General features: G+C 61.7%; 1 protein-coding gene across 1 annotated transcript in view; it reads left to right on the top strand.

The window, feature by feature from the left end:
• The window catches only part of ZFAT (zinc finger and AT-hook domain containing), a 105,982-nt gene extending 80,458 nt beyond the window's left edge, over nucleotides 1-25,524 (top strand). The window contains exons 12-16 of the mRNA XM_028534076.2: nucleotides 2,146-2,284; nucleotides 3,168-3,286; nucleotides 6,352-6,478; nucleotides 9,136-9,266; nucleotides 24,615-25,524. Coding sequence (XP_028389877.1) covers nucleotides 2,146-2,284; nucleotides 3,168-3,286; nucleotides 6,352-6,478; nucleotides 9,136-9,266; nucleotides 24,615-24,854 — 756 coding nt within the window. The 3' untranslated portion in view covers nucleotides 24,855-25,524. The remainder of the gene's footprint in view (nucleotides 1-2,145; nucleotides 2,285-3,167; nucleotides 3,287-6,351; nucleotides 6,479-9,135; nucleotides 9,267-24,614) is intronic.
• Nucleotides 25,525-26,514: the final 990 nt, after the last annotated feature.

The following is a 26,514-nucleotide window of genomic DNA, read 5'->3' as shown; positions in this document are numbered from 1 at the left end:
GGCGTTTCGGAGCTGGGTGGCTCATCACGGTAACTTCCCTGTGTCGTCCTCCCCTCCGAGAAGGGCCCTCCTGGGAGCCACGTCAGGTCCTCCGCAGCCGGGGCGGACAGCCCCTTTCCCTGGGCTGCAGTGGCAGTGGAGACGGGCTGGGGCGGGCCCTGGGGAGGTTTCCGAGGAAACCTGCGCGAGACTCAGGCATTGGAACAGTCAGAGAAGAAAACATCTTGGATGACGCTCAGGTTTCTGTCTTTGGTGATGAGTTGATTTTGCAGAAAGAGCGTGAGTCTGGAATTGTGTGTGTTTGGAGGCGCCCACAGACCGTCGCTGTAGAGAAACCCCAAGATAGTTGGAAGTTCCTGCCTGTGGTTCAGGAGGAACCGTAACTGGACATAGAGACCCAGCAGGCAAGGACGTGAACGCGGTCCCTGGAACTGTGGCAGGGGGCAAGGCAGGACTGGGGACAGAACGTGGGAGACAGCCGGCACGCACTGTCCGCCCGGGGAGGGGATCTAGCAAGTAAACCACCGAGACGGCTCAGAGGGCCCCCCGAGGGCCTGGTGATCGCCTGTCACTGGTAGCAAATGTCACGGCGGGAGGTGGCAGCCAGCTAAAGATGACGGGTGTGTGGAAGGTCTGGGAAGAGAGCACGGCCTGTAGTGCTGGAGGGGATCCTGGGGCCTGGGACCGGAGGTGGACCCCTGAGGGCCGGCCATGGGCGGGGTCTGCTCTTCAAGACTGGGGTGGGCGGGGCCTCGGAGGAAGGGCAGTGACTTGTAAAGGAGGACGGGGCAGACAGAAGGGTTTCCTTTTCATTTTCTTCCCTCCTCCTCCATGCCCCTTCCCCTCCCGGTCTCTCTCTTTGCATGGGAGGCTGCAGTGCATCTGCAGACCCGAAAGGAAGAGGCCACTGAAAGAGGGGAGGGGGGACCTTTGCCCTACTCGCTGGGGCAGCGCCTCATGGTCACAGATGCACCGTAGCTGGTCTGGCCTTCGGGGCCACGGCGGTGAGAGGTGAATGAGTCGAACTGCTGCAGAGTCAGGGTGGGTGGAGGACGCCACGGGCACAGCGGCTCCCACCGGCACGGCGTGGGCTGAGTGAGTGATGATGAAAACAACAAATGACAGTTTCTGTGGCGTCTGAGTGTCCGTTCACGTGATGTCCTTCAGTGCTCACAGCCTTTCGGGGGGGTGTCATTACCCCCACTTTGCTGATGAGGAGCCGGTGCTCAGAGAGCCTCACCGCCTGCCCGAGGTTCCATCGTCGGGCAGCGCTGGGGGTCAGTTGAACTTGCCCCGTCAGGACCCCCCACGCCCCTCCCCCACTCCCGCTGGCCAGGAAGGTGCCGTGCTGCCGAGAGGGCCCTGGGCACCCAAGGGGGTTTCTCCAGCCGCCGCGGTGAAGGCGCACAGCACGTGGTTTGGAGGGACACTCGGATGACTGTGACCTGGATGTCCTCCGCCACCCGGCCGATGGCAGGGTCTCCCCGCGCGGGCCCCCAGCGGTCTGAGCAGCACAGGGCTGTGGGGCTCGTCTGTGTGCTCTCCCGGAGGTGCCTTGTCTGGCGCGGGGGGGGGGGGTGCGGGGGTGCGGGCAGGCGGAAGTAGGCGGTAACAGGGCGCCTTCCCTCGTGGTGGACGTTGGGTGGACACTTGTGTCGGGGCTGGTGCTCTCAGGCCGACACTGCAGGAAGCAGCTCAGTCAGAGAAGCAGGCACGTCTCGGGGTGACCTGCCGGGGGGAGCCCCTTGGAGCGGTGTCCACTGAACCAGAGGGGTGTGTCGCTGTCCTGCTTTTTTCTCAGTTTCTTCTTGAGCAGGAACTGTGAGTTCTGGGGCAAACGAGAGAACAGAAAGGAAAGAAGTGAAAGCGCCTGCGTGTGCAGGGGCCCCTCCTGGTCGGGGGACACCTTGCCCTGTTGCTTGGCTGGTCTCACAGAGACAGGACTCAACAACAAGGCCACGCTTTCCCTGGAGCATGCCCAGCGGGGCGGGCTCGCCCCCTCAGGCTTCTGGGGTCTCAGACACACACAGTGGGAGGGTGGTGATTGTCGGCGGATGTTTGGGGGAGCCGTGCCCACCCCTTCTCCCAAGGGCCAGGTCGAGGCCGGGCCCACACATCCCTAACACAACCCCCCTGTCCCCACAGCCTTTCCGCTGTGCCCACTGCCATTACTCCTGCAACATCTCGGGCTCCCTGAAGAGGCACTACAACCGGAAGCACCCCAACGAGGAGTACGCCAACGTGGGCGCCGGCGAGCTGGCGGCCGACACGCTTGTCCAGCAAGGTAGGTGACGTGCGGCCTGGGGCCCTGCTCCGCCAGGCAGGAGGCAGCAGACGGACAGAGTGCCAGGGCCCAGGCAGGAGAGAGGGCAGCCTGGTGGGTGGTTGTCGGCATCGGAGGCCTGAGGGTCAGGTGCTCAGTGGAGCGATACCTCCCTGCACCCAGGCGGAGTGTGAAACTTGGGGCCCTTTCAAACACTTCTGTAATCGTGCCTGAGCATTCCCAGCTTAAAATGTATGACAGTTTATTACAGAGCATGCTCCGCTTGTCCCTTTAGCCGAAGGAATTCCGTTACTCACCTTACTTCTCTCGGGCACCTGAAATACTGGGTGTGCACACTCACCTGTCGGTGTTGGTGGCAGGTGGTTCCAGGCGCCCGAGCCCCTACGTGAACCACTGTAGTGTCTGCCTGTGACCCGAGCACCCCTCCAGTGCTCTTTACATCGCCTCTAGGTTGCTTATGGTACCCAGGCCAGTGGGCGTGCTGTGCAGGTCGCTGTATTGTTCAGGGACAGTGACAGGAAAAGGCAGTCTGCGGACACAACCGTGGTAGGCCCGTGTAGGACACGTGAGCAACAATGTAACTTTGGGAGCGTTTCCGTCTGCGGTTGACGGACCCTTGCATGGGGAACCCTGGGTGTGGAGGGCCGGCAGAAGCCGCTCTCTGCACATGTTCGCTCAATAAATGGGAAAAAAAGACATTAAGTTTTAAAACCTCTGCCTCAAAAGCAAACTGTTGCCATTCTGTTCTGCTACTAAGGTAAGCTTGGTTTGGATGTAAAAACGAAAACAAAACCGTCCCTGAGACGCGAGGCCCCGGGGCGGGAGGGGGAACTGGGTGCCTCTCGTGCTGCGAGCGAGCGCCCCCTGCCCCGTCTGCCCGCAGGTGGCCTGAAGTGCCCGGTCTGCAGCTTCGTCTACGGCACCAAGTGGGAGTTCAACAGGCACCTGAAGAACAAGCACGGCCTGAAGCTGGTGGAGAGCGAAGGAGAGCCCAAGTGGGAGGTAAGGCCCCAGAGTGCGGTGTTGACCTTGACGTTTCTAAACGCTGGTAACCCGAACCAGGCAAGCCCAGGCCCCGGGCGCGGACAGTCCCTCGGAACCCTGGGTCTTCAGGCCGGGAAACTGGGGGGTCTTTTCAAGTCATATCTCGTATCTGAGGGGCGTGACTGGGTGGGGTCTGGGCCACGCTGCGTCTCTCCCTCTGGGATGTGTGTAGCCTGTTTTGTGAGGGTCTGTGTGGCTCACCGCCGTTTTTACTTCCGTTAGTCACAGACCCAGAGATGACCCATCAGCAGGGCTGCCGGTGACCTGGAAATTCTTCCGTAGGGCTGTCCTGTGGTGCGTTTTGGGACTTTGGTAGCATCGCCGACCTCTGCCTGCTAGGTGGCCCTAGTGCTCCCCCAAACCACCGCAGTCAGCGCTGCCCCAGAGTCAGGGGCCCCGGCCGAGGAGCTTTGTCTCGGAACCCAGCTGAGGACGGCCAGTGGTCAGGAGCAGGGGCTCGGAGACGGCCCCTGCAGTGTGTGAGGAAAGTCTCATGCCCTGGCAGTGCCGGAGGGTCCCCGAGTGCACGGGGGGGCGTGGTGCAGTAGGAGGGCCGTGCCCGTGGGACCCACCACAGTGACGGAACTGCGGCGGGAATGGAGCGATCGTCTCCCGCAGAAAAGGCGTGCACCGAAGTTCAGGGTCCCTGGTTACAAACAGTCCATGAAGTGGAATGTGATGAATATATATATTTTTTTAATCTTTTTTTTTCTTTTAGAGAGAGAGGGGAAGGGATGGAGAAAGAGAGGGAAAGAAACATCAGTGTGTGGTTGCCTCTTGCGTGCCCCCAACTGTGGACCTGGCCCGCAACCCAGGCATGCGCCCTGCCTGGGAATCGAACTGGTGACTCTGGTTTGTAGGCTGACACTTGATCCACTGAGCCACACCAGCCAGGGCTAATGAATGTATCTTTAAAATGAAAAAATAAGCATCTGAGTCTCAGTCCCATCAGCCTCCTCCTCCATGGGGAAGGAGTAGAGGGTGTCTCCCTGAGGTCGTTTTTCGGCGGAGATGGAGGCCCCAGGGCCCTGCCCAGGCAGAGCGAACAGAGACGGGAAGGGGGAGCAGCAGCAAAGTATGCGGATCTGCAGGGGACGGGGTTACGTTTTTGGAGAATTCAGTAAAAGCCATGGAAAACTGCTATAGACAATATATTAAATCATTAGTATACTATTATCAGTAGCTCATACATAGAGAAAGCCTTGAGCCAAAGGCACAGAGATTTTAAATATAAAAACAGTGATGTTTGACAAATACCAGAAGAAAACGTGAGTAAATTCGTTTGTAAGTCAACAGTGTAGAGACCTTTTGAGACCTTTCCCAGCTAGGTCTCAGCGCAGATTCAGTAAGGGAGAGACTGGAAAAAAATGACTGCGTGAAAACATTTTTAAAGTCTTCCAGAAAAGAACTCAGACAAATGACAAAAAAATGTCCAGCCCTCTCCTAGGAAAAGGATGACTGTCTGTACACTATAAAGGCTTCTAAAAATAAGGATGAGAGAGATCAACAGCCCAATAAGAAAAATGAGCATGAGACATCCGAAAACACGATCACCTCACACAGAATAGATGTTCATTAAAACTAGACAGAGGCAGCGTTTCTCGGCCGTCAGCTTGGCAGGAACCCAGACAAGCTCCACCTCCGCCCCGCTGCTGCGGCGGCTCAGGAGAAACCAGCACCCGTGCACTGCTGGGGGGCACACCAGGTGCTGCAGCCTGTGCAGGGGTCCCCGCACCTCTGGCGGAGCTGTGGACCCAAAGGAAGGGTTGGTGCAAACGCGGGCACTCGGCTCGGGAAGGGAGGGAGCAGGCCCCCCCCCCAGATGCTGTGCTGCTGCTGCCGCCGCCACCTGGCTCCCAGGAGCGCCTTGTGAAGACCCGTCTTCCCTGCACATGGTCATGGTCCCACAGAGCTTCCCCACGGGGAGGGGGAAGCCGTGCCCCAGGAGCATCTGGTGTTCACAGACTCGGGGGGTCCTGGGATCCTGGGACCCGGTCAGCGTTGTGTTGGCTGGCACACGCTTCACCATCATTGAAAGGAAACCTGCTTCTTTCGCTTGTTCACACGTTTGTCACATATTTATTGGGTGTGAAGTGTCTGTGAGGCTGAGACACCCAAATGGACTTGTCTGTGAAAGAGTCGCGCCTGCTCCTCCCGGGGTCTGCGTCAGTTGCTGATACGGGCCTAGGGGGCGCAACTGGCTGCTCTGAGCTTGGCGGACGGCCCTCCCATTCGCTGTTCGTTGTCGGGGACGGTGACGCTTCCCGCCGTGCAGCTCTGCTGGGACTCCTCGTCCACTCCACAGAGAGGTCGTCGTCGTTGTTGGTGTCCAGCCCTCGTGGAAATTGTGTTCTCTCCCCCCCCCCCCCCCCGGGGACGAGGCACCTGTGGGCCTCGCTTCAGCTCCTCCCAGCTGGAAGTCTCTTTTTCCGCAGATGTGTTTTCTGTGTCCGCTTTTGTTTATCGCACCCACCGCTCGAAAATGAGAAAGGCACGGATGGGTAGCTGAGGTTGCCTGGGCCGGACCCTGTGCTGGGTGGTGTGCTGCAGGCTCGTCCGTGTTCTGTGACGACCATGTCCTCCCTCCCTTCTGTCCTCGCCACTGCTGGGCCGTTCTGCTGGGCCATTCTGCCAGCTGGGCAGCTCGAGGCCCTGGGCATAGGGACTGTCAGAGGCAGTGCTGGTTGGGGTAGGGGGGGGGGGAGACGGGGAGCCCCTGGAGGAGCGCACACGAGTCTCTGGGCGCGTCTCATCTCCGGGCCTGACCTGCACGGCCTGGTCCCCGAGGCAGGGATGCGCAGCAGGAGGCGCTCGCCCGAGGCTGGCTTTGGAGACTTGTATTTGCGAAGAGAAGGCTTCTCTGTGGGAAGCGGGATTCTCACCGGAGCAGCCGACTTCTCGGGTCTGCTGGGTGGACGAGGTGCTGCAACGTGCTTTGGTTTTGCCTCCACACGTGACCCCCCTGGGATCCTGGGTAACGGCCGGTCTTCCAGAAGGTCACTCAGTGTCTTGTGTCTATTTAGCCGGCAGCAGAAGCCCCCGAGGAGCCCTCCACCCAGTATCTGCACATCGCCGAGGCCGAAGAGGATGTTCAGGGGACGCAGGCCGCCGTGGCTGCGCTGCAGGACCTGAGATACACCTCCGAGAGCGGTGAGAGGCCGTGCCCCACGCCTCCGAGCGGGTCTGTGCTGGACACTTGGGACGAGTGGGCTTGCGAATGAGTGAGGTCTGCCGTCCGTCCGTCAGTGGCTTGGCTTCCCAGTCCCTGGCCCAGGTTTAGACCACGGAAGTGGCCCCGTTGCCGGGCAGGGAGCCCTCTGCCCCCTGAAGGAGAGTCGCAGCACACAGGTGCCATCCCGGAGGTGTGGTTCATGGCCACACTGCCAGGCGTCCCCACGCAAGGTCCCACCGAGTGTGCGGGACAGCCCCTGAGGGCAGTGGGGCCTCCTGGCTCCAGTGCAGACTCGGGGCTCCTCCGAGTGAGCGCGCTGCCGAGAGACTCCTGCTTTCGGGGCTGGAGCCGGCCCTGCAGTTGGTCCCCCGGATTCTCACTGGGGCACTGTCCCCTTTCCACACTTCATGGTCATCGCTCCAGGTGGCTTGTCCCAGGGTCTGAAGCGCCCGGCAGGCGGTGCTGGGGTGGCAGGGCCAGGACAGAGGGCACAGCTGGTCCCCATGCAGCTGCCGCCTCCAGAGCTGTGGGCCCGGGGCTGCCCGCTTTCCGCTTCTTCTGAGAAACCCAAATCAGGATTTTTGTATCAAACGTCCTCATTTTGAGACATGAGATCAATTTTAAAAAACAAACCACCCAGTGCCAGCCTAGTGGTGACTGGGACATTATGCGAAGAAAACACTTCTTGAATGCTCATTTCGGAGCCGGAGCAGCACCCAAGTTCATGTAATGGACCACAGCCCTACTGATACTTGGGGGACAGAGGACAGGCAAGGGGGTGAAGAAGAGAGCATTAAATAGTGACGGGAGATAAGAGTTAGAAAAATCCCCGTTTCTGACCAGTTTTTAAATCCCTAAGCCCCAGGCTGTGAGACAGTGGTGTGGAGGCCTCCGCTGGGCCAGTCGCCAGGGACGGCGAGTCGCCAGGGCCGTGCTCACTGCGGCCGGGGCTGCAGGGGGCAGGGCCCCGCTCTGCAGCCGTCAGAGCCGTCCGCGGGTTCTGCAGATGGGCCTGGGGGACCCAGCTGTTCACTGCAGTTCCCAGAGCAGAGGCCTGGCGTGAACGTGCTTCCTTCCTCCTGTTGGGTGGTCCTGCAGCCCTGCCGAGGCAGCCCGTGCAGCTCCCTCCCCACCCATGGGCTGGCTTACGTCTTCCACAGCCTCTCCGCCATGCAGCTGCCCGCCCTGGCTCCCTGCACGGCCGGCCCCCTACCTCTGGGCCGCCCTGGCCTCCACCAGGCCCGCAGCTGCCACCTCCCCACCCGCCCCAGTGCTCTCTGGGATGGGGTCCGTTTCCTCCCCCACAGCACTGTCCTGCCAACTCCTGTCCATTGTTGGGATTCGGGTTTCGTGCCACCTGCTGGCAACTTGCCCGACTCCGCCACGGCATCCCCGAATTGCCTTCCTCACGTGGGGCTGTCCAGGAGCCGCAGGAATTTGCTCCTGGACCTGTCCCGGGGCCTGGGAGCCCTGGAAGGGGAGGGGCGTTAGGTCTCTGTCTGTGTCCCCTGGGCTGAGGCCCTGGGCTGGTGCCAGGCAGCCTTGATGCAAGGTCACTGAGGGAGTAAGTGGACGAGGGTCGCACCTTATCTCCATGACGTCTTACAGAAAACATCGGTCATTCTTTGGATTAATCCCTATCTCAGTAAGTTTTAAAGGTAAATGTTTTACTTAGTCTTTGGATGTTCTGAGTGGTTGCTGCAAGGCACAATTGAAACATGGAGAGAGAGAGAGAGAATGAGTCACGAGTGACTGAGTGAGCCTGTGTGTGTGGGCTGGGGGAGGCCAGGGCGGTGCACTGTGAGTGTTTTCAGGTCACGAACATCGTGATTGTGTCGTCATGCCACCCCCTGCCCTTACCACAGAGCACGGCTTCCCCCGCCTCTTCCTCACCCCCTCGCGGTGGGACGCGTCCCCCAGCAAGCCCGTCCGGGAGGGTGCGCACGTTGGCGGGGACCTCACGGTGTTCTGCTGACCTGGGGACCAGGCAGTGATTTCCCTTCGGTGAGGGCATGGGGAGGGTCCGAGTGCTGTGTCCAGGAGAGGCCCGGGTGGCCCAGCAGCTGCCTGACCACGGGGGCTGCGACCCTCGGAGCCATCAGACCAGAGCCCCGGCTCCAGCTGATTTGGAACCGCCACACCCGTTGGCGATGGAGACGCCCCTGGGTGTTTTGCCCAGAGCCGGTGCACTGGGCTCTGGCTGACCCCTGCCTGCATGCCTTCCATGCGGTGGCTGGTGCTGCTCAGGCGTCCGTTCCGAGCGGCAGGCTGTGTCACCGTGTTTGGCGTCGGAACATCTGGGCTTTGGTGCAACTGACCAGCGGCCTGAGACAAGTCTCTCGGCCTTTCTGTGCGGAAAGACCTGATCTGTGAAATGGGGGTGACACCGTCATGGCGTCTTCTCCTCTCTGGGCTGTGGAGGATTTCGAGATGTTCCCATAAAAACTGCTGTGCAAGCCGTCGGGTGCCCTGTAAATTACTTCTGCTCTCGTGGTGAGCAATCACCGAGCGCCGTTCACCCCGGGAGGAGCCCCCCCCCGCCCCGCCAGGGCGGCCGCTCCCAGGGGCTGCTGTTGCGGTCGGCAGCCTTCGGTACAGGTTCCTCAACGGTCCCCTGTCTGTCCCTTCCTCGAAGGCGACCGGCTGGACCCCACCGCGGTGAACATCCTCCAGCAGATCATCGAGCTAGGCACCGAGACGCACGACACTGCAGCCGTCGCCTCGGTGGTTGCCATGGCTCCCGGGACGGTGACCGTGGTGAAGCAGGTAAGGCCCCCCCCCCCCCCACCGACTTCCTAAATACTGTCTCCTCGCACTGCCACCCACCCTCCTCCTCTCCTGCCCCCTCGTGTTTCGGGGCTGTCCCCTCCCCAAGGAGAGTCCGGCGTGGAATTGGTGTGGTCTCGGGCCTCCCTTTTTCTGCCTTCGATTGTTACGGAATTGTGTTGTCAGTAGCTCCGTGTGGCCAGGTGTGTTTCAGGGCGAAGGGATAATAAATGTTTGAAAATTCTGGGAACTTTTCATTCGTTTCCTTTGGAAGAGTTCCAGAGCGACAGTGAGCATGATGTGGGCACCTCGGGACACATCTGTGGGGACAGCCACCCTCGGTGCCTGAGGCGCCAGTGAGCGGGGACTGGGGGGACGGCCAGAGAAGCCAGGAGGGGTCCCCGGTGCCCGGGCCCTTTAAGTGTCTGACATCACCCTGATCGGATTTACACAGGGTGGTGGAACCGACAGGAGGGAAGCGATCGATTTGTGAATAAAGGTCACTCGACTTAACTGTCACACTGCGTGGCTCATTTCCTCTTCTCCGTCCTCGGAGAGTTCGCGTCTGGTAAAGTGCAGCGTGCTTGATAATGAGATCATCCTTTTCTTCCGTCTGTACCATCCTCTGCTTTATTTTACAAGAGATTTAGTCTGGTTCACGCAAATACCTGAAAAAACAGAAGCACTAAGCACGTCAGCACCAGGACGCACCGAAGTTCAAGTTCCTGCAGAAGACTGGCGTGCAGGCTGCAGAGTGTGACACAGTTACCCGTCTTAGTCTTGTGGTCAGCAGCGTTCGGTCAGCGCCGACTGTCGTCCGGCAGAGTGTCGGGAGCGCCAGGGGGACCCGGGCCTGCCGCCGAGGGGCTTGCTCTCCAGCGGGAAAGACACGGCGCAGGTCAGCAGGACTGAAAGGAGGCTGCGTGGTGAGCCAGCGCGGGGAGAGAGAGCAGCGGTACGAGGAAGCGGGGCAGTGAGTGCGGCTGGGGCGGTGCCATAAAGGACGTCGGGGCTGATCCCCAACCTCTGAGCCGACACCTGGAAGGGCGTGTGCTGGGAGAGCTGTCCCAGCCCCACTGTGAGCGTAGCACCGAGTTTCACGACAGAAAACAAGAAGGAAACGTGAAGCAGTTAACTTAGCGAAAGGGGTAAGGATTTTGGGCCCCTCAGAGAGGGACCCTGAGCCATGGGTCCCAGCAATCTGCCTTCGGTGACCCTAAGGTGGCTATGGCCGTGCTGTCTTCGGGGCAGTGCCCAGGGCACCCCTCAGAGGCAAGGTCCCGGCTTCCCGGCTGAGCAGTTCTCTGCTTCGACTGGATTTCTCGGTCCTTAGAGAAGACTGGGCACATCTCGATGGCGGTCTGACTGCGTGTCCTAAAACCCTCCGCCACACAGTGGGTTTTCTCAGGAGGCCCTGGACTGGAGTCCGGCGGGAGGAGGCCCACACTTAATCACCAGGGGCTGCTGGTCTGTGTGGTGGAAACAGGTTCCTGTCCTCCCGGCAGAGCACCCCTGCAGCCCCCCCTTCCTGTTTCCCAGCCTGCAGTCTTGGGGGGGTCCCATTCACCTGCTCTGGAACCCTCCCTGGCACAGCGTCACGTGGCGTCTGGAGTCCCCCTGGCACTCGGCATGGTTGGCTTGGGAGGGTGGCCGGAGGACATTAGACGTCTCAGGCGCACCAGGTCCTTTGAGGGTTGTAGGAAGGTGCTGCGGACTGTGTGTGATTCGCGTCTCCAATCCAGGAACGGGACTGACCGCTGCTGCTCAGGCCGGGACTCACTGCACACCGCAAGGCTGCGGGAGGCTGGGGCCTGGGGTGTGGCTTAGACACGCTGCAAGGCGCGGGGCTGACAGCACGACAGATGAGCAGTAGGTACAACAGGCGCGAGCAGGTCCGCAGTGGCGGACGGTGGCACTGTTCGCACGCAGACTCTCTGGCTCACCGAGATCGCAGGGCTGAGGAAGCGGCGCCGTTGAACACAGTCTCGGGTGACTGCATGGGGGACGGCCCCCGAGAACGTGTGTCCGGCCATTCTCCTGTCCGTCTGGCCCAGCACCCAGCCCCCCACCGAGGCTGCGGGCAGGTCAGGGACAGGAGGGTGGGCGGGTGGGCGGAGGGACGCTCACCCCCCACCTGCAGCGCTGGGATCGCAGCACCGCGGGCTCTCTGGAAAGAACGCCCTCTGATTTCAGTTGTGCTGTCATTTAAATGTAAACGTAGCCATTTTGATTAGAGAAGTAAACTAGTTTCAGTTTTCTCTTTTGAATAAACTAGTTCAGGACTCAGCAGTAGAGACTGTGGTAGGAGGGCACCCAGGGCACTTGCACAGGCCCTGGGGCGATGGCTGAGGCTCCTCCTTCACTGGGCGGGGCCATGGTGCTGAGGCTCCTCCTTCACTGGGCGGGGCCATGGTGCTGAGGCTCCTCCTTCACTGGGCGGGGCCATGGTGGCTGAGGCTCCTCCCTCACTGGGCGGGGCCATGGTGGCTGAGGCTCCTCCCTCACTGGGCGGGGCCGTGATGGCCGAGGCTCCTCCTTCACTGGGCGGGGCCATGGTGCTGAGGCTCCTCCTTCACTGGGCGGGGCCGTGATGGCCGAGGCTCCTCCTTCACTGGGCGGGACCTGTGATGCCAGGACTTCGTGTCTCTCCAGCTCAACACAGCACACCCCAAGTGCTTGCTCAGAAAATGCTCACAAACAGGGCAGAGTACGCTGTGGGTTTCATGTTTCAATTCTCCAGTTGTGTCCTGCGAATTATTACATCCCATAGAGAAAAAAGCAGGAACACCTTGTCAGAGAGCGCGTGCTGTGTATTGCAGGAAAAGTGTGAAATTACCGTCAGAGAGCACATTTTGAGACCCTTTTGAAGTTTCCTGGTTCACACACACACATATCTTCCACAGGGCCAAAAACAAAATTTCTTTTCCACATTAAAAGAAGCAGTGTATGCTGTTTATAATTGTATTCTTTCATGCTGCATTAGCACGAGCTAAAGAGAATCTTCTGTATCGGAGTTCATCGATGATAACGGGAAGTGATGACTCTGCAGCCTTTGGGGCTCTGGGTTTGGGATGAAAATCAGGGCAGGCCTGGATGCTGTATGTGGGCTGAGGGAGGCTGGGAAGCAAACCGTGGACCTCTGACTCCAGCGCCCCATGGCCGTGCCTGAGGCTGACCCTCCTGCCTCCCTGTGGTTCCCTGGGGCCCACCTGGGTGATCCAGGGCGCCCTCCTCATTTCGGGACCCTCAGTTTACCCTCCCTGGCAGAATCTCTTTGTCATGCGAGGGGTAGCACTCTCAGGTTGCAGGGATTCTGAGACCCACATCTTTGGGGGGGCAGGGAGCAGTCTTCTGCGTACCAGGCTGGGTCACGTGGTTCAGCTGGGTCATGTGGTTCAGCTGGGGCCTGATCTCAAGAGGCAAGTAGACTCTCGAGGGGAACGATTTCTTCTTTCACTCAGCAAGCGCCCCTGCGCTGGCCCTGCCCGCCAGCCGCCGTCTGGGCCCTTGGGACGCCGCAGTGAACAAAGCAGACGGGCGGTGCGGTTGGGGACCTGCGCTCTACTGAGAGAGGCAGCTGGTGCACGCGCATGTCACGAATAAGTAAACAGCATAGTGTGTTAGAGGGAGATGGGAGAAAACAAGCAGAACCGGGCGAGAGACTGAAAAACGCAGACGTCGGTCGGCAGTCCCCACCGAGAGTGACGGCTGCTTCGGAGAGGTCGGCCGGTGCCCCAGGTGCCGCGCGAGCACTGGGGGTTCCCCCCTTGAGCCTGGGTCTGGGGTGGGGCAGCGGGTGGGCAGGAGGGGACCGTGGACGCCCCGGTGCCCCGGGAGACTCCCGGAGGGTTGCTGGGTGTTGGGGAGGGCCGGGCTCAGCACAAGTGGGAGACCTTCTGTTGGTGCCACCTCCCTCAGGGGACCCCTGCAGCAGTGACCCTGACCAGCGGTTCCAGCGGTTGTTGACAGGCCTGTGTCTCTGGCCCCGTCCCTGGTTCTCTGTGTGCCCCTTAGGATTGTCACACTTCCGTCTGTTGTTTTCCCTCCACGTGCTGGACGCTTCGAAGCTGTCAGCTGGGGCCCGGGCGGGGAGGACTGGGAAGGGTCCAGTGCCCGCCCGCACGCAGACCCTCAGCCTGGCGTGGGCAGGGTTGTGCCGCCACGATCTTGTTCAGGTTCCCGGGTGCTCTCCCCACGTGCTTAGCTGCTGATTTAAAAAAAACAAACCCCCCAAATTCCAGTGTTGCCCAAAGCAGCCCAGCTCTCCCAGCAACTTCCCATGCCTCTGTCACCTCCAGCAGGTGCCCCGTGGTGGGTGGAGCTGGAGGGTGAAGTTGAGGGCGGGACAGGAGGAGAGGAGCAGGCGGAGCCTCAGTCCGGGCCCAGCACGTGGGCTCAGTCTGAGCCTCGGTTCCGGCAGCAGACCTCTCTGGAAGGGGGGCCGTGTGTGGGTGACCAACCCATGCCGGAGCTGTGGCCCGTTGTCTGGAGCTCGTTAGTGTTGCAAGGACACACTGTCCACTGCTGTGGCGGACCACAGAGCCCAGCTGCCTGCTTGCAGGGAAGCTCGGATCCAGCCCGCCCTGTGTCTAATGCGGGGCCCTGAGCCCTCTGGTCCCTGAACCCCTCCTGCCTTGTCTGTCTGTCCGTCTGTACAGGGGCATCCAGTGGGCAGAAGCCGCTGTGCTTGGAGGCGCCTCGCCCTCTGCTCTCACAGGAGGGGGAGCCCAGAATCAGCCCCCACCACCCCGGGAAGGGTGTTGACCATTTCTTAAGACTCGTGGCAAAATAATGGGGTGAGGGACCAGAAAGTATTTGTGTGAGGCTTCAAAATCCATTTTTCTTATTAAAACAACTATTCCATTCTATTAATTCGATTGTTTAACTGAACAAGAGGCTAAGAGAAGATTCACGTCAACATAAGAAACTCCTCCCCCTCCGGTCAGGACAGGAGACACGGGCCCCTGCATTGTTGCGAGGTGGGCTGAGCCGAGATCTCCCCATCCACCCGTAGAAGGGGCGGGGTGAGGTCTTCCTGTGTTGGTGTCCCTTCCAGCTCAGATACATTCTAAGCCCCTGGGATCGTCCTTTCCATGTCCCCCAGAGCACTTTGGGGCTCACACAGTAGTGTAGACAGACCTTCCCTGACTCAAGGCGTCCACCCGCCCACAGTGGGAAGGCCGGTCCTGCTCTCCTCTGTGCCCCTGTCCCCTTCACAGCCTCCTTTGTGTCCCGGTCACGTGCCCGGGAGTGTGAGGCATTGCCACTGCGGCGGGTTTGCGTGCTGCTTCCACGCCGCAGCGAAAGCCTGGTGTCTCCTGCCCCACCGTTCATTCCCCGTTCCCCGCCGGGGCGGGGCCGCTGCTGTGGCTCAGCGGAGGAGTCTTTCCCGCAAGATTAGGAGTGTCTGCACCACGAGAGAATGGATGGCGCCTGCCGCTTCCGCCTGCCGTGACTGCTCGTGCGTCCTGTCTCTCCTCACCGTGTGCCGGGTCGTCCCATCCGTCTCACGCTGGCTGACAGTGCGGTGTGATGGCGCGTGTGATAGATTCACACGCCTTTGGAAGGCCGGTGCAAGGGGATGATAGCATGCGTCTTCCGTGGGCGAGCGGACCCTTGCACACTCGGGGGCTGAGAGCGCCGCCGCCCCTGCCTCCTGGCCTCAGATGGGCCAACTGGGCTCCGTCCCTCGGCCCACCGATGCCTGCGGTCCCCACGGAGGTCTCCCATCTGTGCCCTCCCCGTCGTTCTGTCTTCACACCAAAGCCCTGGTGGCTGCTCTCTTTTCCCTCTTCCCCTGGTCCTGGTCCTTGTTACGGGAGTGACCGGTGTTCAGCCGCACACTCTGATGGGTTAGGTTCGGCCCCTGCCCGAAGAACGTTGAGGTGCTGGTGCCGTTTATTCGATCCTGGGGCCGCGCCGACATTAATCACACCGCAGTCCTACTGCCGCACCCAGGAAGATCCTCAGGAGACGCTCTCGCACCTCCCGCCCCTCCTGCCCCTCACGGCACATTTGTTCCGCTGTCACCGGATGGGGACCTTTAGCACGGGCATCTGGAGACAAAGGCCTTACTGAGGCTCTCGGCCAGGGGTTCCTGTCCCTTGTCACTGCACGCCATCCGTGGTGCTTTGTGGCCTTCCTTTGTCCCCCTTCGCCACTGGAGTCTTTTCTCTCTGCGTTAAATAAAACCCGGCTCAGAGGTTCCCGTCCCTGGGGTGATTTCCGGCAGCCTGTCTCCAGAACCGCACATTCTCTGCCGTCGCTTCTGTGACCCGCCGAGTCCTCTTGTTCCAGAGCAGTGGCTGCAATTTCTGTTTCTCCGCAAAAGATTAAAAGCAAAAATAAGGCCCGTGATGTGTCTGTGTCCCTATGGGGAGCCGTCTGAAAAAAGCGGAGGGCAAAGGCTTTCCCCTCCTCGGCTCCAGCCCCCTTTCATGTGGAGCACCTTTAGCTCACCTGAACTCTGCTTCTCTCTCCCCTTCCTCTCCCTGAGCCCCAATTTGTCTATTATACTCCACACCGCGGCTGCGTGGTTGGTATAATTTTCAAGATCCCACTTTCTGTGAGCTTGAATACTGTTTGTTGGTTTACCCCTGTGTGTCTGGGTCCCCATGTCCTGGGGCAAGTCTATGGCCAGGGTGGCTGGGTTGTCCTTGGTCCTCCCTGCTCTTTGGGGTCACCTTGCCAGCTGAGATTACTTGGTCTCTTTCAGGTTTGGGGCAGATTTTTTGCTCGCTCCAGGCAGGCAAGCACGTAGTTGCATTACGTAAAATGCATTAATTTTGCATCTGGGAATGATTTAACCCCAGAGCTCCCCCATCATGCAGCCATTCTGAGTACTTCTCTTAGAGAAGGCCCTGGCAGGCTGGTTTGGAAGAGGGGATGCCTTGACGTCATGCGGCCATGGGCCCAGAGTAAAGGGAAGGGGGCGAGGGTCCAGAGCAAGAGGGGTTGCACAGACGGGAGAGCTGGCCAAGGGGCAGATGCGCCAGGAGAGTCAGGCTGGCGGCCCTTCCCGCCGGGGAGAGAAGCCCCGGGAGCCAGGAGGCACGGGCGGGCGGGGTTGCCCACCGGGAGGCAATGTCCTCGCGGGGCTGAAGCTCAGGGTCTCAGACTGTGTGCTCCGCGCAGGGGGCGGGACATCCAAGCTGAGACAGTGCTGGGGGGGTGCCCAGAGATGGAGGACCCGTGAGAGCGGGGTCCACGGTTCCCCTCTCTGACCTCAGACCAACTTGGCCACTAACACACTTGCCTGGCTCCGCTTGATGAGTGACTGCAATGGTTTACGTTTCGTTTCGATAAACACTGTTCAGTGGAACATGGAAATGCTCCACCCTGGGAGGTCAGCGTGTCTTTCTCTCTTGGGCGGGGGCTGTGGCTGAGGGAGGGCCTGGGAGGAGCCTGGTGCCCCGCTTCCAGCTGCATTATCCTTGTCCCCTCGGCCCCAGGGAGGCTGCGGGTCACCCCTGTGAAGGACAGGGAGGGAAGCTGGGAGGAGATGGATTGTCGAGCCCGAGGGCTAGGAGTCTGCACTGGGGGAAGGAAGCCAAGGGCTTCCCAGCACGGGGGGTGGGGGTGGGCACGGGGGGAGGCCAGGGAGCGAAGCCAGGAAGGCGGGGTCCATCACGTCCCCGCGGCCTCATGGAGCACCTGCCCGTCAGGCGACCAGGGCGCTCGCCGTGAGAAAGGCCGGAGCCTGCCAGGACGGCCGCCCGGGGCGCGGCGGTGAAGGTCAGGAGGGTGCAGGGTGTTCCTCCTGGGTGACGTGCAGAGGGGAACGCTCTCGGCGGTGGTGGTGGGATTTCAGGGACAGGAGTGTGAGCGAGCCCTGCCCGACCCTGCCCATCCCTGCCTGTCCGGAGGGGCTGCTGGGCAGTGCCGAGGTTCTCAGGGAGAAGCACGTCCCCACATTCACGGTGCCCGCCGACAACGCGGCACCCCCGCGCAGCCCCTGGCACTAAACAGAACATCAGTCCGCATGTCTGGGCTTAGAGTCAAGGAAGCACAGCGTTGTGCACAGTGACCTGTCCGGAGCCTGGGCAGTGAGGCGCCCCCTCTGGCCCTGCTGACCCCGTGCATGGGCTCCGACTGTCGCAGCGCGGTTCCCAGTCATGTCCGGGGACGCACACGAGGATAATGCAGCTCGGTGGGTGCCGAGTGCCTGCCGTGGGCCCGGTGCCCTGTGGGTGTGCTGTGGAGGGGTGTGCTGGGCACCCCCTGGGGGGAGGGTGCCCGGTAGCACCCGCCCCGCGCAGGCACACGGGTACCCCATCAGCTGAGTTCTCACACCGTCCGCCCCATCTCCCACAACCAGCTAGGGAAGGCCGTGGTCCTCAGTCAGTTGACCGCAGAGACCACACACTCAGTGTGCTCAGACCCCTGGGCACGAGGCACGTGGGCTGTCCTTGCCGTGTGCCCCCTCTTTCTGCCGCCTAGGTGTCTGTCTGTAACCCCTTCTGCCTATCGTGTCATCTGGCCAACGTGGAACCTTTCGTCCTCCTGTGGGGGTGGAGGGGTGGTGGGAGGCGCCTCTCCCCCAGCCGGGAGCCTCGCCCTTCCTGTTCCCAGCAGGTGAGAGCCCGTGGACAGGTTCCTTCCAGTGCCCTGGGGTGAGGACAGGGTCACAGGATGCTGGCCAGCTGGGCCCCGAGGTGGCCCAGAGAGCAGGGGGCACGCACGGGGTGGGCCTGGCCGCGCTTAGCTGGAGATCTCTACAGCTCAGGCTGTGGGCCGTCGGTGGGGTCAGCACTCTGAGAAAAGAAGAAGTGTCAGCTGTCTGCGCACGGCCTGGAGGAAAACGGGGGGTGGGGGGGCTCCTGCCCTCTTCCCGGGGCTGTGAGTCGCTGCTCACATCCCCCTTCCACGGCTTTGTCTCCACTGGCCGTGAATGGCCTGTCCCTGCCCGTGAATATATTTTGCTGCTTCCGCAAGTTTCTCCCCTTTGTTTGGTCCTGTGTATACCTATAAATCCCTACAGTTGGGGATTTATGATGCCCCTCTCCCCACATAAACCATACTTATTTATGCCTTTTCTTTCCTCTATAAATTCAGGGTGCTATTTACCGTTTCCCTCTGTCTCGAGTGCCCACCACACCGTCCCAGCCCGGGGCTGAGAAAGTCAGTGCACTTGCTTGTTGACCTTGCAAAGTGGGCCGGCCACGTGGAGCGCGCCAGGGGAGGCCCTGGGCCGGCAGTCATTTAAGGGAGCGAAACCCCGCCTGCCGGGGGGAAAGCTCCTCCCCCAGAGCTTGGGGCACCCAGGGGGCCCGTCCGCCTAACAGCAGGGATGCAGTGCTGGCTCTCATCCTGGGGTTTGGTTCTGCGCGGGCTCTTGTCTGCCGCCCACGGGTCCTCGCCCTGTCGTGGAGCCTGAGACTTTCTTTCTGTGGTGGAAGGGACCGTAGACGGTGTTCATACTGTCTGACTCCTGGGAACCCTAGTGTGCAAGGCCAGGGTCAGCTCCTTCAGGGGGCCATCCCTGATCATTGCTCACTCCCTGCCCCCACCCCGCCCTGGGCGTTCGGAAGTGCCCAGGTCCTTCCCGCCGGACCGCAGGCTCTCAGCACGGGGAGCGGGCACAGGACTCACGGGTGTTTCCAGCGCCCGCCAGTGTCTGGCGCGTGTGACATTCTCGGTGGAACAGCAGAGAGCTGAGGAGGAGCCTGACGTATCTGTGTACGAGAAGCGTGAGTGTGCATCTTGTCAGCCGTGGCTGTTCCATCAGCTGCTCGCCTTTTGGAGGGGCCACACACGGAGGCCGCTCTCCCTGCATCCCCCGGAGCAAGTGCTGGTGTGGCGGTGTCGTTGCACGTCCCTGACGCCATCTGAGGATGCGACACCTCCGTGCCCATACACAGGCACACGTGCACACACACACACCCCTGCCCGTGTTCCTGCATGGAGGCACGCACATGTGCACATAGACATGCACACACAGACATGCACACACACTCACGAATCACTCCCCGACACACACCCACACCCACATGCATGCACGCACGCACACTGCGCACACCCAGCCCACCCCCTCGCGGGAGCGCCTGTCTGTGCTTCTTCGGGCCTCCCAGACTGGGTCCCGTTAGGCCCTGCCCGACGCAGGGGCTCGCTACTGTCAGTGCGCTGACGACAGCGGCTGGGCCCCAGGTGGCGTGCTGAGTGCTGCATGCTGCCCTGACCAGAGGGCAGGGGGTAGCTGGCCCCCTGCAGGTCCTGGGAGCCCCCCGGGAGCTGAGAGGGGGACACCCTAGGGGGACACCAGGCTGGGGTCCCCGTGGACCCCCACGTTCCTGGCTTCTTCCTGTGTGGCAGGACAGCCCCCTCACACACTTCCGGAGAGTATCGGGGCTCTGCGAGGACTCGGTGGCCGGGGGGGGGGGGGGGGGAAGCGGTGCTCCCTGCCTCTGCCTCTGCCTCTCTCGGGCATCCTGTGGCATCTCGTCCGAGGCAGAGGAGTCCACGGTGTGTTCTTATTTTTTTTTTTCATTGATTTTAAAGAGAGAGAGGAAGGGGAAGGGGTGGAGAGAGAGGGGAAGATGAACATGGATTTGTAGCTTCACTTACTGATGTATGTACTCCTTGGTTCATTCTTGCATGTGCCCTGACCGGGGCTCGAACCCTGCAACCTCGGCATGTTGGGATGATGCTCCAACCAACCGAGCTACCCAGCCAGGGCCCGGGCATTCTTATGCCCTTGGCTGCAGGCCAAGTGCTTGACACAGGTCCGACACAGCCCCTGGGAGCTCCTCATTACAGATTGTGCGGAAAGCCCTCAGCCGAGACAAGACAAGGTGACCTCGGAGCCTCGGTGTGTCCTCAGCATCACTGTGTTTGTGGGACAGCCTGTTATCATGCACCCGAGGGCCGGGCACCGTGGCGCTTTCACCTGTGCTCTCCCGGGAAGCAAACCCGCCCTGCCACTTGGGCTGAGGCCGCCACACGCAGGGTGGGTGGGTGGGGAGGGACAACGTTGAGACAGGGAGGTGGAAGGTCGGACCCTGGCCCCGGACCTGGGGCCCTGGGCACTTGTTTCCTCCCTGGGCCTGGGCTCCTCCTCTGTGAGATGAGGGGACGGGCCTTGGGGACTTCTGGGGCCAAAAGGGGCCCTTCTATGAACAGTGTGCCCCTCCCCACCTCCACGTCACTGGGTGGGCTCCTGTCCGACAGAAACTGGGCCGGCCACTGCTCCAGACTGTCCTCTGTGTCACCCCTTCCAGCTTGTTCTGCCTGTGCGGAGCTCTGGACCTGCCACCAGCCCCTCCCGTGTGCCTGCCCAGGCTGTGGCGCGGGGCGGGGACAGGGAAGCTCGTCCTTGTTGTGGGGGTGGGGGCGGGGGAATGGTGAGTGCAGCGTGGACTACGGTAGAGCCATGGGAGAGGGTTCTGTGGGGGCCGCACAGGGATGGGAGCGCAGGGAACCCCTTTTCACTGAGGGCTCCCCGGCCAGGGCACTTCCAGGGAGTTGCTGGGATGTGGGCAGAAAGCATAGCCTGCTTGGAAAGGTGTTTTCAGAGGAAGGGGAGAGGGGAGCGGGGGTGGGGAGCAAGCAGGGCAGGCAGGGGAAGCGGGAACGGGCCAGACGTGTGAGGCACAGGCACCGGAAGGAGAGCGAGCAGCCAGTGCGCTCCGGCCAGCCTGCAGCCCTCGAGCCCTCCGCAGCAGCGGCAGAGCCCGACAGAGCGCCCGGTCCGACCGCGGTCCGGTCCAGACCCCGGGCGGACACTGGAGGTGGGCACGAGTGCGGGACTCGGGCCCGGTTTCAGGAATAATTTGTGTGGGCCCCGGGGTTAAGGATTTCTATTAAGCTATCTATGCTGCTCATAATTTATCTGCAAGATGTGTTAGATCCCGCATTTGGGGAGAATGGAGTACCCGTCTCGGGGGATAATGGCGCTGTGGAGCCATCTAATTTCCCCCGTGGAGAACAATTTTCAGGCTGTGCTAACAGATTAGGCTCCTGGAGGGATCATTTGAACAGGGAATGGTTGGGAGCTAGACAGCCGGCCGTAAACCACCCGGGATGGGTCGGAGTAAGAATTACCCTGTTCACCTGTGACAGGTGGTCCCTTTAGCCCCTGTCACACTGCACCCTCTGAGGCAGGTCTCTGGACATGGGGTCACCCAGAGCAAGGTCCAGCTCTTGCTTTTCTCAGCTGTTTGATTTCCGATGAGTCCCTTGACCAAGCTTCCGTGTCCCCGCTTGTGATTGGGGACAGAAACGCCCTTGCCAGGAGACGTTATGCGGAAATGCTAGGGATGTGTCCGGTAAGAGAGTCCAGGGGGCTGGGTGGACGCTGGGTTCTCAGGGACGGAAGGAAGTCCATGTGTGATTTGCAACAACACGAAACAGAGACAGTGTGAAACAGGTCGCACTGGGGGCATGGAGGTGGGGGAGGGGCACACTCCGCAGGAGCCGCGTGCACCCCTTTGTGAAGCAGCCTCCCACCCCGAGACCCTCTGCAGTGTTGGTCCCCACGCGGGCTGTGTGCAGAGCACAGTGTGTGTAGGGGCGGCGGCGCCTAGGGGCTGGCACAGCTGCTAGGAAAGCTCCTGGGGGTGGGGAGACGGCCTGAGGGCGGGCAGAGGGGCCTTCGGGGACCCTGGATGTCGCTAGCATTGGATGCTCCGTGAAATGACAGCAGCAGGGCGCAGCCCCATCACACCTGTGCCCACCAAGGAGGGTGCTCTTTGCGGGGCGTCTGTGCAAGGCCCTCCCACCTCTGTCTCCGTCGCTCTCTCCGTCCCCAAGGACCCTGTGGGCTGTTCTCAGAATTAGCAGTGGATGCATTTAATGGAGACTCTAGCGGACAAAATGCTGGAGCTGAAAATCGGAAACAGAAATGGAGAAAGGACTACCTTCGAGTAGACTGAACACTTAGAGAAGGAATGTGGACAAATAAGCGTCGGTGTTTGTTGGTGAGCGGAGTGGAAGGCTGTGCCAGGCCGGCGCCCACCCACAGGGGGCCGCGGGCTGGGTGGCGCAGGGCCCTCCTCCCATGCCCTGCCCCGCCTTCCTCTGCGGAGTCCCGTCTCAGTCTCTGGGCCCGTGATGGGGCTCAAGGAGGGGGGGGCTGGTGGGGGCTGGCGCTGGGCTCTGCCGGGAGCCGAAGCCTGGGTGCAGGTGAGGAGTCCAGAGAAGTTGGGGAGGGGCCGAGCAGTGCTCCAGGCTCCGTGGGTGTGGGCGGGCAGAGGAGCAGCGGGAACGCCGGGACTCGGGCCGGGCCGGGACCGGAGCCCGCGGAGGGGTGCGGAAGCGGCCAGGAGGCCGGCTCACAGTGCCAGGCGGCACCGAGTCTTCTGGAAAGGTGGAGACGGAACTCTGCCCGGTGGTGTGGCCACTGAGGGGCGGCCGGTGGCCGGGGCGGTGGGGGGATGTGGGCACCTGCGCGCACTCTGCCCCTCCACCTGCGTCACCTGCCCGCCTGACCGGCAGTGGGTTTGCTGCACGCCCTGGAGGGCACGGCCCTCAGCGTGAATCACCGTGCTCCCGTCTGTCTCCTCCGTGCGGACGTGACCGACGGCTGAGAGGAGAGAAGCGTGTGTGTGCGCCCTCCCCTGCCCCCTGCCTTCTGTCAGGTGCTCGCTCTCAGGGCGAAATACGTCAGTGTTGACTTCCGAAGTCTTAGTTCATCGTACATTTCCCATTTAAATGAAATGGAAACAAGCAGTAAGAGAAGGGAAAAAAGTCTCAATTCACTCCAGAAAAACAAATCAGGCAAAATGTATTAATAATTCCCACTCAGAATGGCGCTCTACCTTCTGGTGAATTCCGTCAGCCAAATGAAAAGTTCCCTCCAATCCACGCCTAGGTAGGGGGCCCACCCCAGCGGGCCTTTTCCACTGTTCTCTCTGAACAAAACCTGAGCCCCCCTGGCTGTCACAGTGCCCCCTGCTCACAGGGAAGGGTGCAGTCAGGGGGCCGCAGCGAGACCCCTCCAAGCCAGCTGGGGTCTCCAGAGACGGCGTGGAGTCACAGCACGTCCCTGAGGGGTGGGCAGACAGGAGGAAGCCCTCAGTGGCAGCTGGGACAGGAATCAGAAGCGTCACGAACAGCAGCTCGTGGAAGCTGCCCAAGCAAGCCCGCCCTCCCCAACTCTCTTGGGGGTCATTGCTGCCTTCTGCCTTTCTGCTCCGCTGACAATCCCTCCCCGCCCCCCCACACTGCTGCCCGAGTCCCGTGGCTCAGCAGCCGGCTTCCCCGGCAGACTCCGGTGTTCCCCTGCACACCGGGCGCGGCCTCTGGCAGCTAGTGGGTCACCATTCAGCAAGTACAAGCCTGTGCCGTGTGCCGGGCGTCAGGCTGGGCTCCGGGGAAGGGCTGTGCAAGACAGCACGGCCCCTGCCCTCGTCCCGCTTGGTGCGGTGGGACCGGGCGGACTGACAGCGGGCCGGTGCAGTGAGTGAGTGAGTGGGTGGGTGGGCGGCACCCCGCAGCCCCTTCAGGTAGGGGTCAGGAGCACTGGGGGTGAAGGAACGGAGGCATGGGGAGGGCAGCGGGGCGAGTCAGCGCCCGCTGTACACCCACAGCCCCGAGCTCTCCCAGCAGTCCTGTGACGTGGGGAACGGAGGGTCGTAGGCCAGGGTGTCGGGCCTCCCGGCGGGGAGCAGTGGAGCTGCACGGAGCAGGCACTCTTCCCGCTTTGCCTTGGGACCCCCCTTGGAGAGTCTCTCTCTCACACCCTCCAGGAGCCCGCGGGCTCCCCTGGCCTGGGACTCAGCAGTCCCCTCCCCTGGCCGGTGCACTCGCCCGCCCAGCCGTGTGGCGGGAACTCTCCTGGGCAGGCCGTCCCCCCACAGGGCCGAGGGGTTAGTGTTGATAGACGTTCCCCGGGGGAAAAGCACCCCACAGGGTGCCCGCTCCGTCCTAGTGTGAGGCCGCTCTCCAGACACGGGGGAGCTCCCAGGGCGCATGGAAAGGCAGACGGCGGGGCTGGACCTAGTCCCTCTCTCACCGCCAAATGCACCCGCCCTGGAGTTCCAGCCGCCCCGCCTGCCCACCAGCACAGCTGCAGTACCTAAGTGCTAAGGCGCCTCCTAACCTCGCACCCTTGGCGACCCCACGCCAGTGGGAGCCAGCCTGGCGTCAAGAAGAGAGCACAGACTCTGGTTTGAACTTGGGTTCCACCCTCAGCGACAGCTGGCCCTGGCTGTGTGGCCTGGCAGCACCGAGTGCCAGTCTACACCTGTCACTGGGAGGGAGGAGAGCGCAGAGTGTGGTGGTGGGGGGGTCCCTGCGGGGGCCAGGAGCTCCAGCGCGCACTGGTTGCTCCGTGAGCAGCGGTGGTGGCTCTGTGGCCGCGGCTGGACCCGGAAGCAGGCCGAGTGTGACCTTTCGCTCGCCCTCCCACAGGTCACCGAGGAGGAGCCCAGCACCAACCACACGGTCATGATCCAGGAGACCCTGCAGCAGGCATCCGTGGAGCTGGCCGAGCAGCACCACCTGGTCGTGTCCTCCGACGACGTGGAGGGCATCGAGACGGTGACCGTCTACACGCAGGGCGGGGAGGCCTCGGAGTTCATCGTCTACGTGCAGGAGGCCGTGCAGCCCCTGGAGGAGCCGGCCGGGGGGCCGCCGACGCAGGAGCTCTAGGGGCCGTGCACGTCTCACAGAGCCGGGGGGGCCTGCGGGCTCTGCAGGGCACCCAGGGGCCCCGGGGCAGCGAGGCTGCAGACCGGCACTCCCCCTCCACAGTGCTGTTTTCGGTGCTTCCCGCCAGTCGGCCCCCAGGGCGGCTCTCCCTACCCTCCTTTGGGTGGGCAAGGCGACTGGCATCACCAGCAATACAGGACCCCGCCCCAGCCCACACCTCTGCCTACCCAGTAGGACCCGCTTCTGGAAAGACCTGTGCATCAGCTCCCACCTGGCGCATGCCGCGCCGCCCCCTTCCGTCAAGTGTCAGAGGCTCCGCACTCCCGTCAGCCTCTCCCTGAATCACCCCGACTCCTGCCCCACCGAGGTGCCGAGTCGTCTTCTGGGACTGCCGTGCAGCCCGGGGCCGGGGAGACAGCCATCCCAGGGAGCGTGACCTTACGAGGCAAAGGGGGGGTCCGGGCTCTTCAGTTATCCCCTCCTCCAGCACCGAGGGTGCTTCTCACCGCGGGGGGTGACCACCCCGTGGGGACTCGTCCACTGCCCTCACCCGTGGGGTCTCAGCTTACAGTCTTGCCATTCTTCTGCATTTACAAAAATTGCACTTTCTACTGTTCACCTCCTATTCTGAGGAGGTGAGGTGGACAGAATAAAACCAACCTCTGCCTGGTTTCAGTTCCTCCGTTGGGTTGCACGGTTTCCCACTTCTGAACCGAGACCTTGGATTTGGGCCCCACCCAGACCCACGGCACCCAAGACCGGGGCCCTTAGAGTGAGACCGAGACGTGTGTCTCCCGCTACAGCAGGGGTGGCGGACTCGTTTTCACGGGGCCACCTCAGCCACGTGGTTGCCTTCAAAGGGCCGAAACAAGTTCAGGGCTGTATACACGTAAGCGCTCCGTAACTGTGAAGGAGCTGAAATTACATTGGGCCCTTTGAAGGCAACCTCGAGGCTGACGCCCCTGCTCTAGAGCACTGGGTTTGCTCTGCGGCCCAGTGTCGGAGGTTGGGGACCCCGCCCTTCGTGCCCCATGCCAGCGGTCCATGGGCCGCCAGCCCAGACTTGGCAGCGCCCCTCTGTCCCACTTTGCACACTCTGAGCTGACAGGCGGGTCTCTGTGGACGCTGTTGTCTAAGTTCCCGTCTGGGCGCTCAGGTCAGCCCCACACCTGTTGGAGCCCCCGCTCTGTGCACAGCTCTGCAGGCATCCAGGTGGGCCCTACTGCGCCTGCCCAGCCCTGGGGTCGCTTGACTTGATCGCCCACCATCCGGCTCACTGAAGTCAAGATTTGTCGTCTCTAAGTGCTTTCTTGACATAAAATCTTGTGCAGGTGTGTTAGCAGGTGGACACACAGATACAGTGGCGGTTGGTCTCAATGGGAAGAATCCACAGCCCCATGTACTTGCCCTTCACTGTTACCACCCTCTCGCCTGACCCCAGCAGAGCCCGAAGGCCACTCTAATACAGGGAGGGAAGTGACCGCTTGCCCTAAGCCAGGCAGGGAAGAAGTGCGGTGGGTCTTCAGGGGAAGGAAGGACACCTCCCACATGGGCGAGTTGGGGAGAGCTTCCTGGTGGAGGTGGCCTGTGATCAGCGCTTTGTAGACTAGACAGGCTTCCCACTTCTAGTCTTCGCAGGGACTGGGGTGAGAGACGGGGG

The sequence above is a fragment of the Phyllostomus discolor genome, chromosome 7 (genome assembly GCF_004126475.2).
Source record: "Phyllostomus discolor isolate MPI-MPIP mPhyDis1 chromosome 7, mPhyDis1.pri.v3, whole genome shotgun sequence".
Lineage (NCBI taxonomy): Eukaryota > Metazoa > Chordata > Mammalia > Chiroptera > Phyllostomidae > Phyllostomus > Phyllostomus discolor.
The sequence above is the reverse complement of the archived record's forward strand: the minus strand, read 5'-3'. Positions and strand labels throughout refer to the sequence as shown.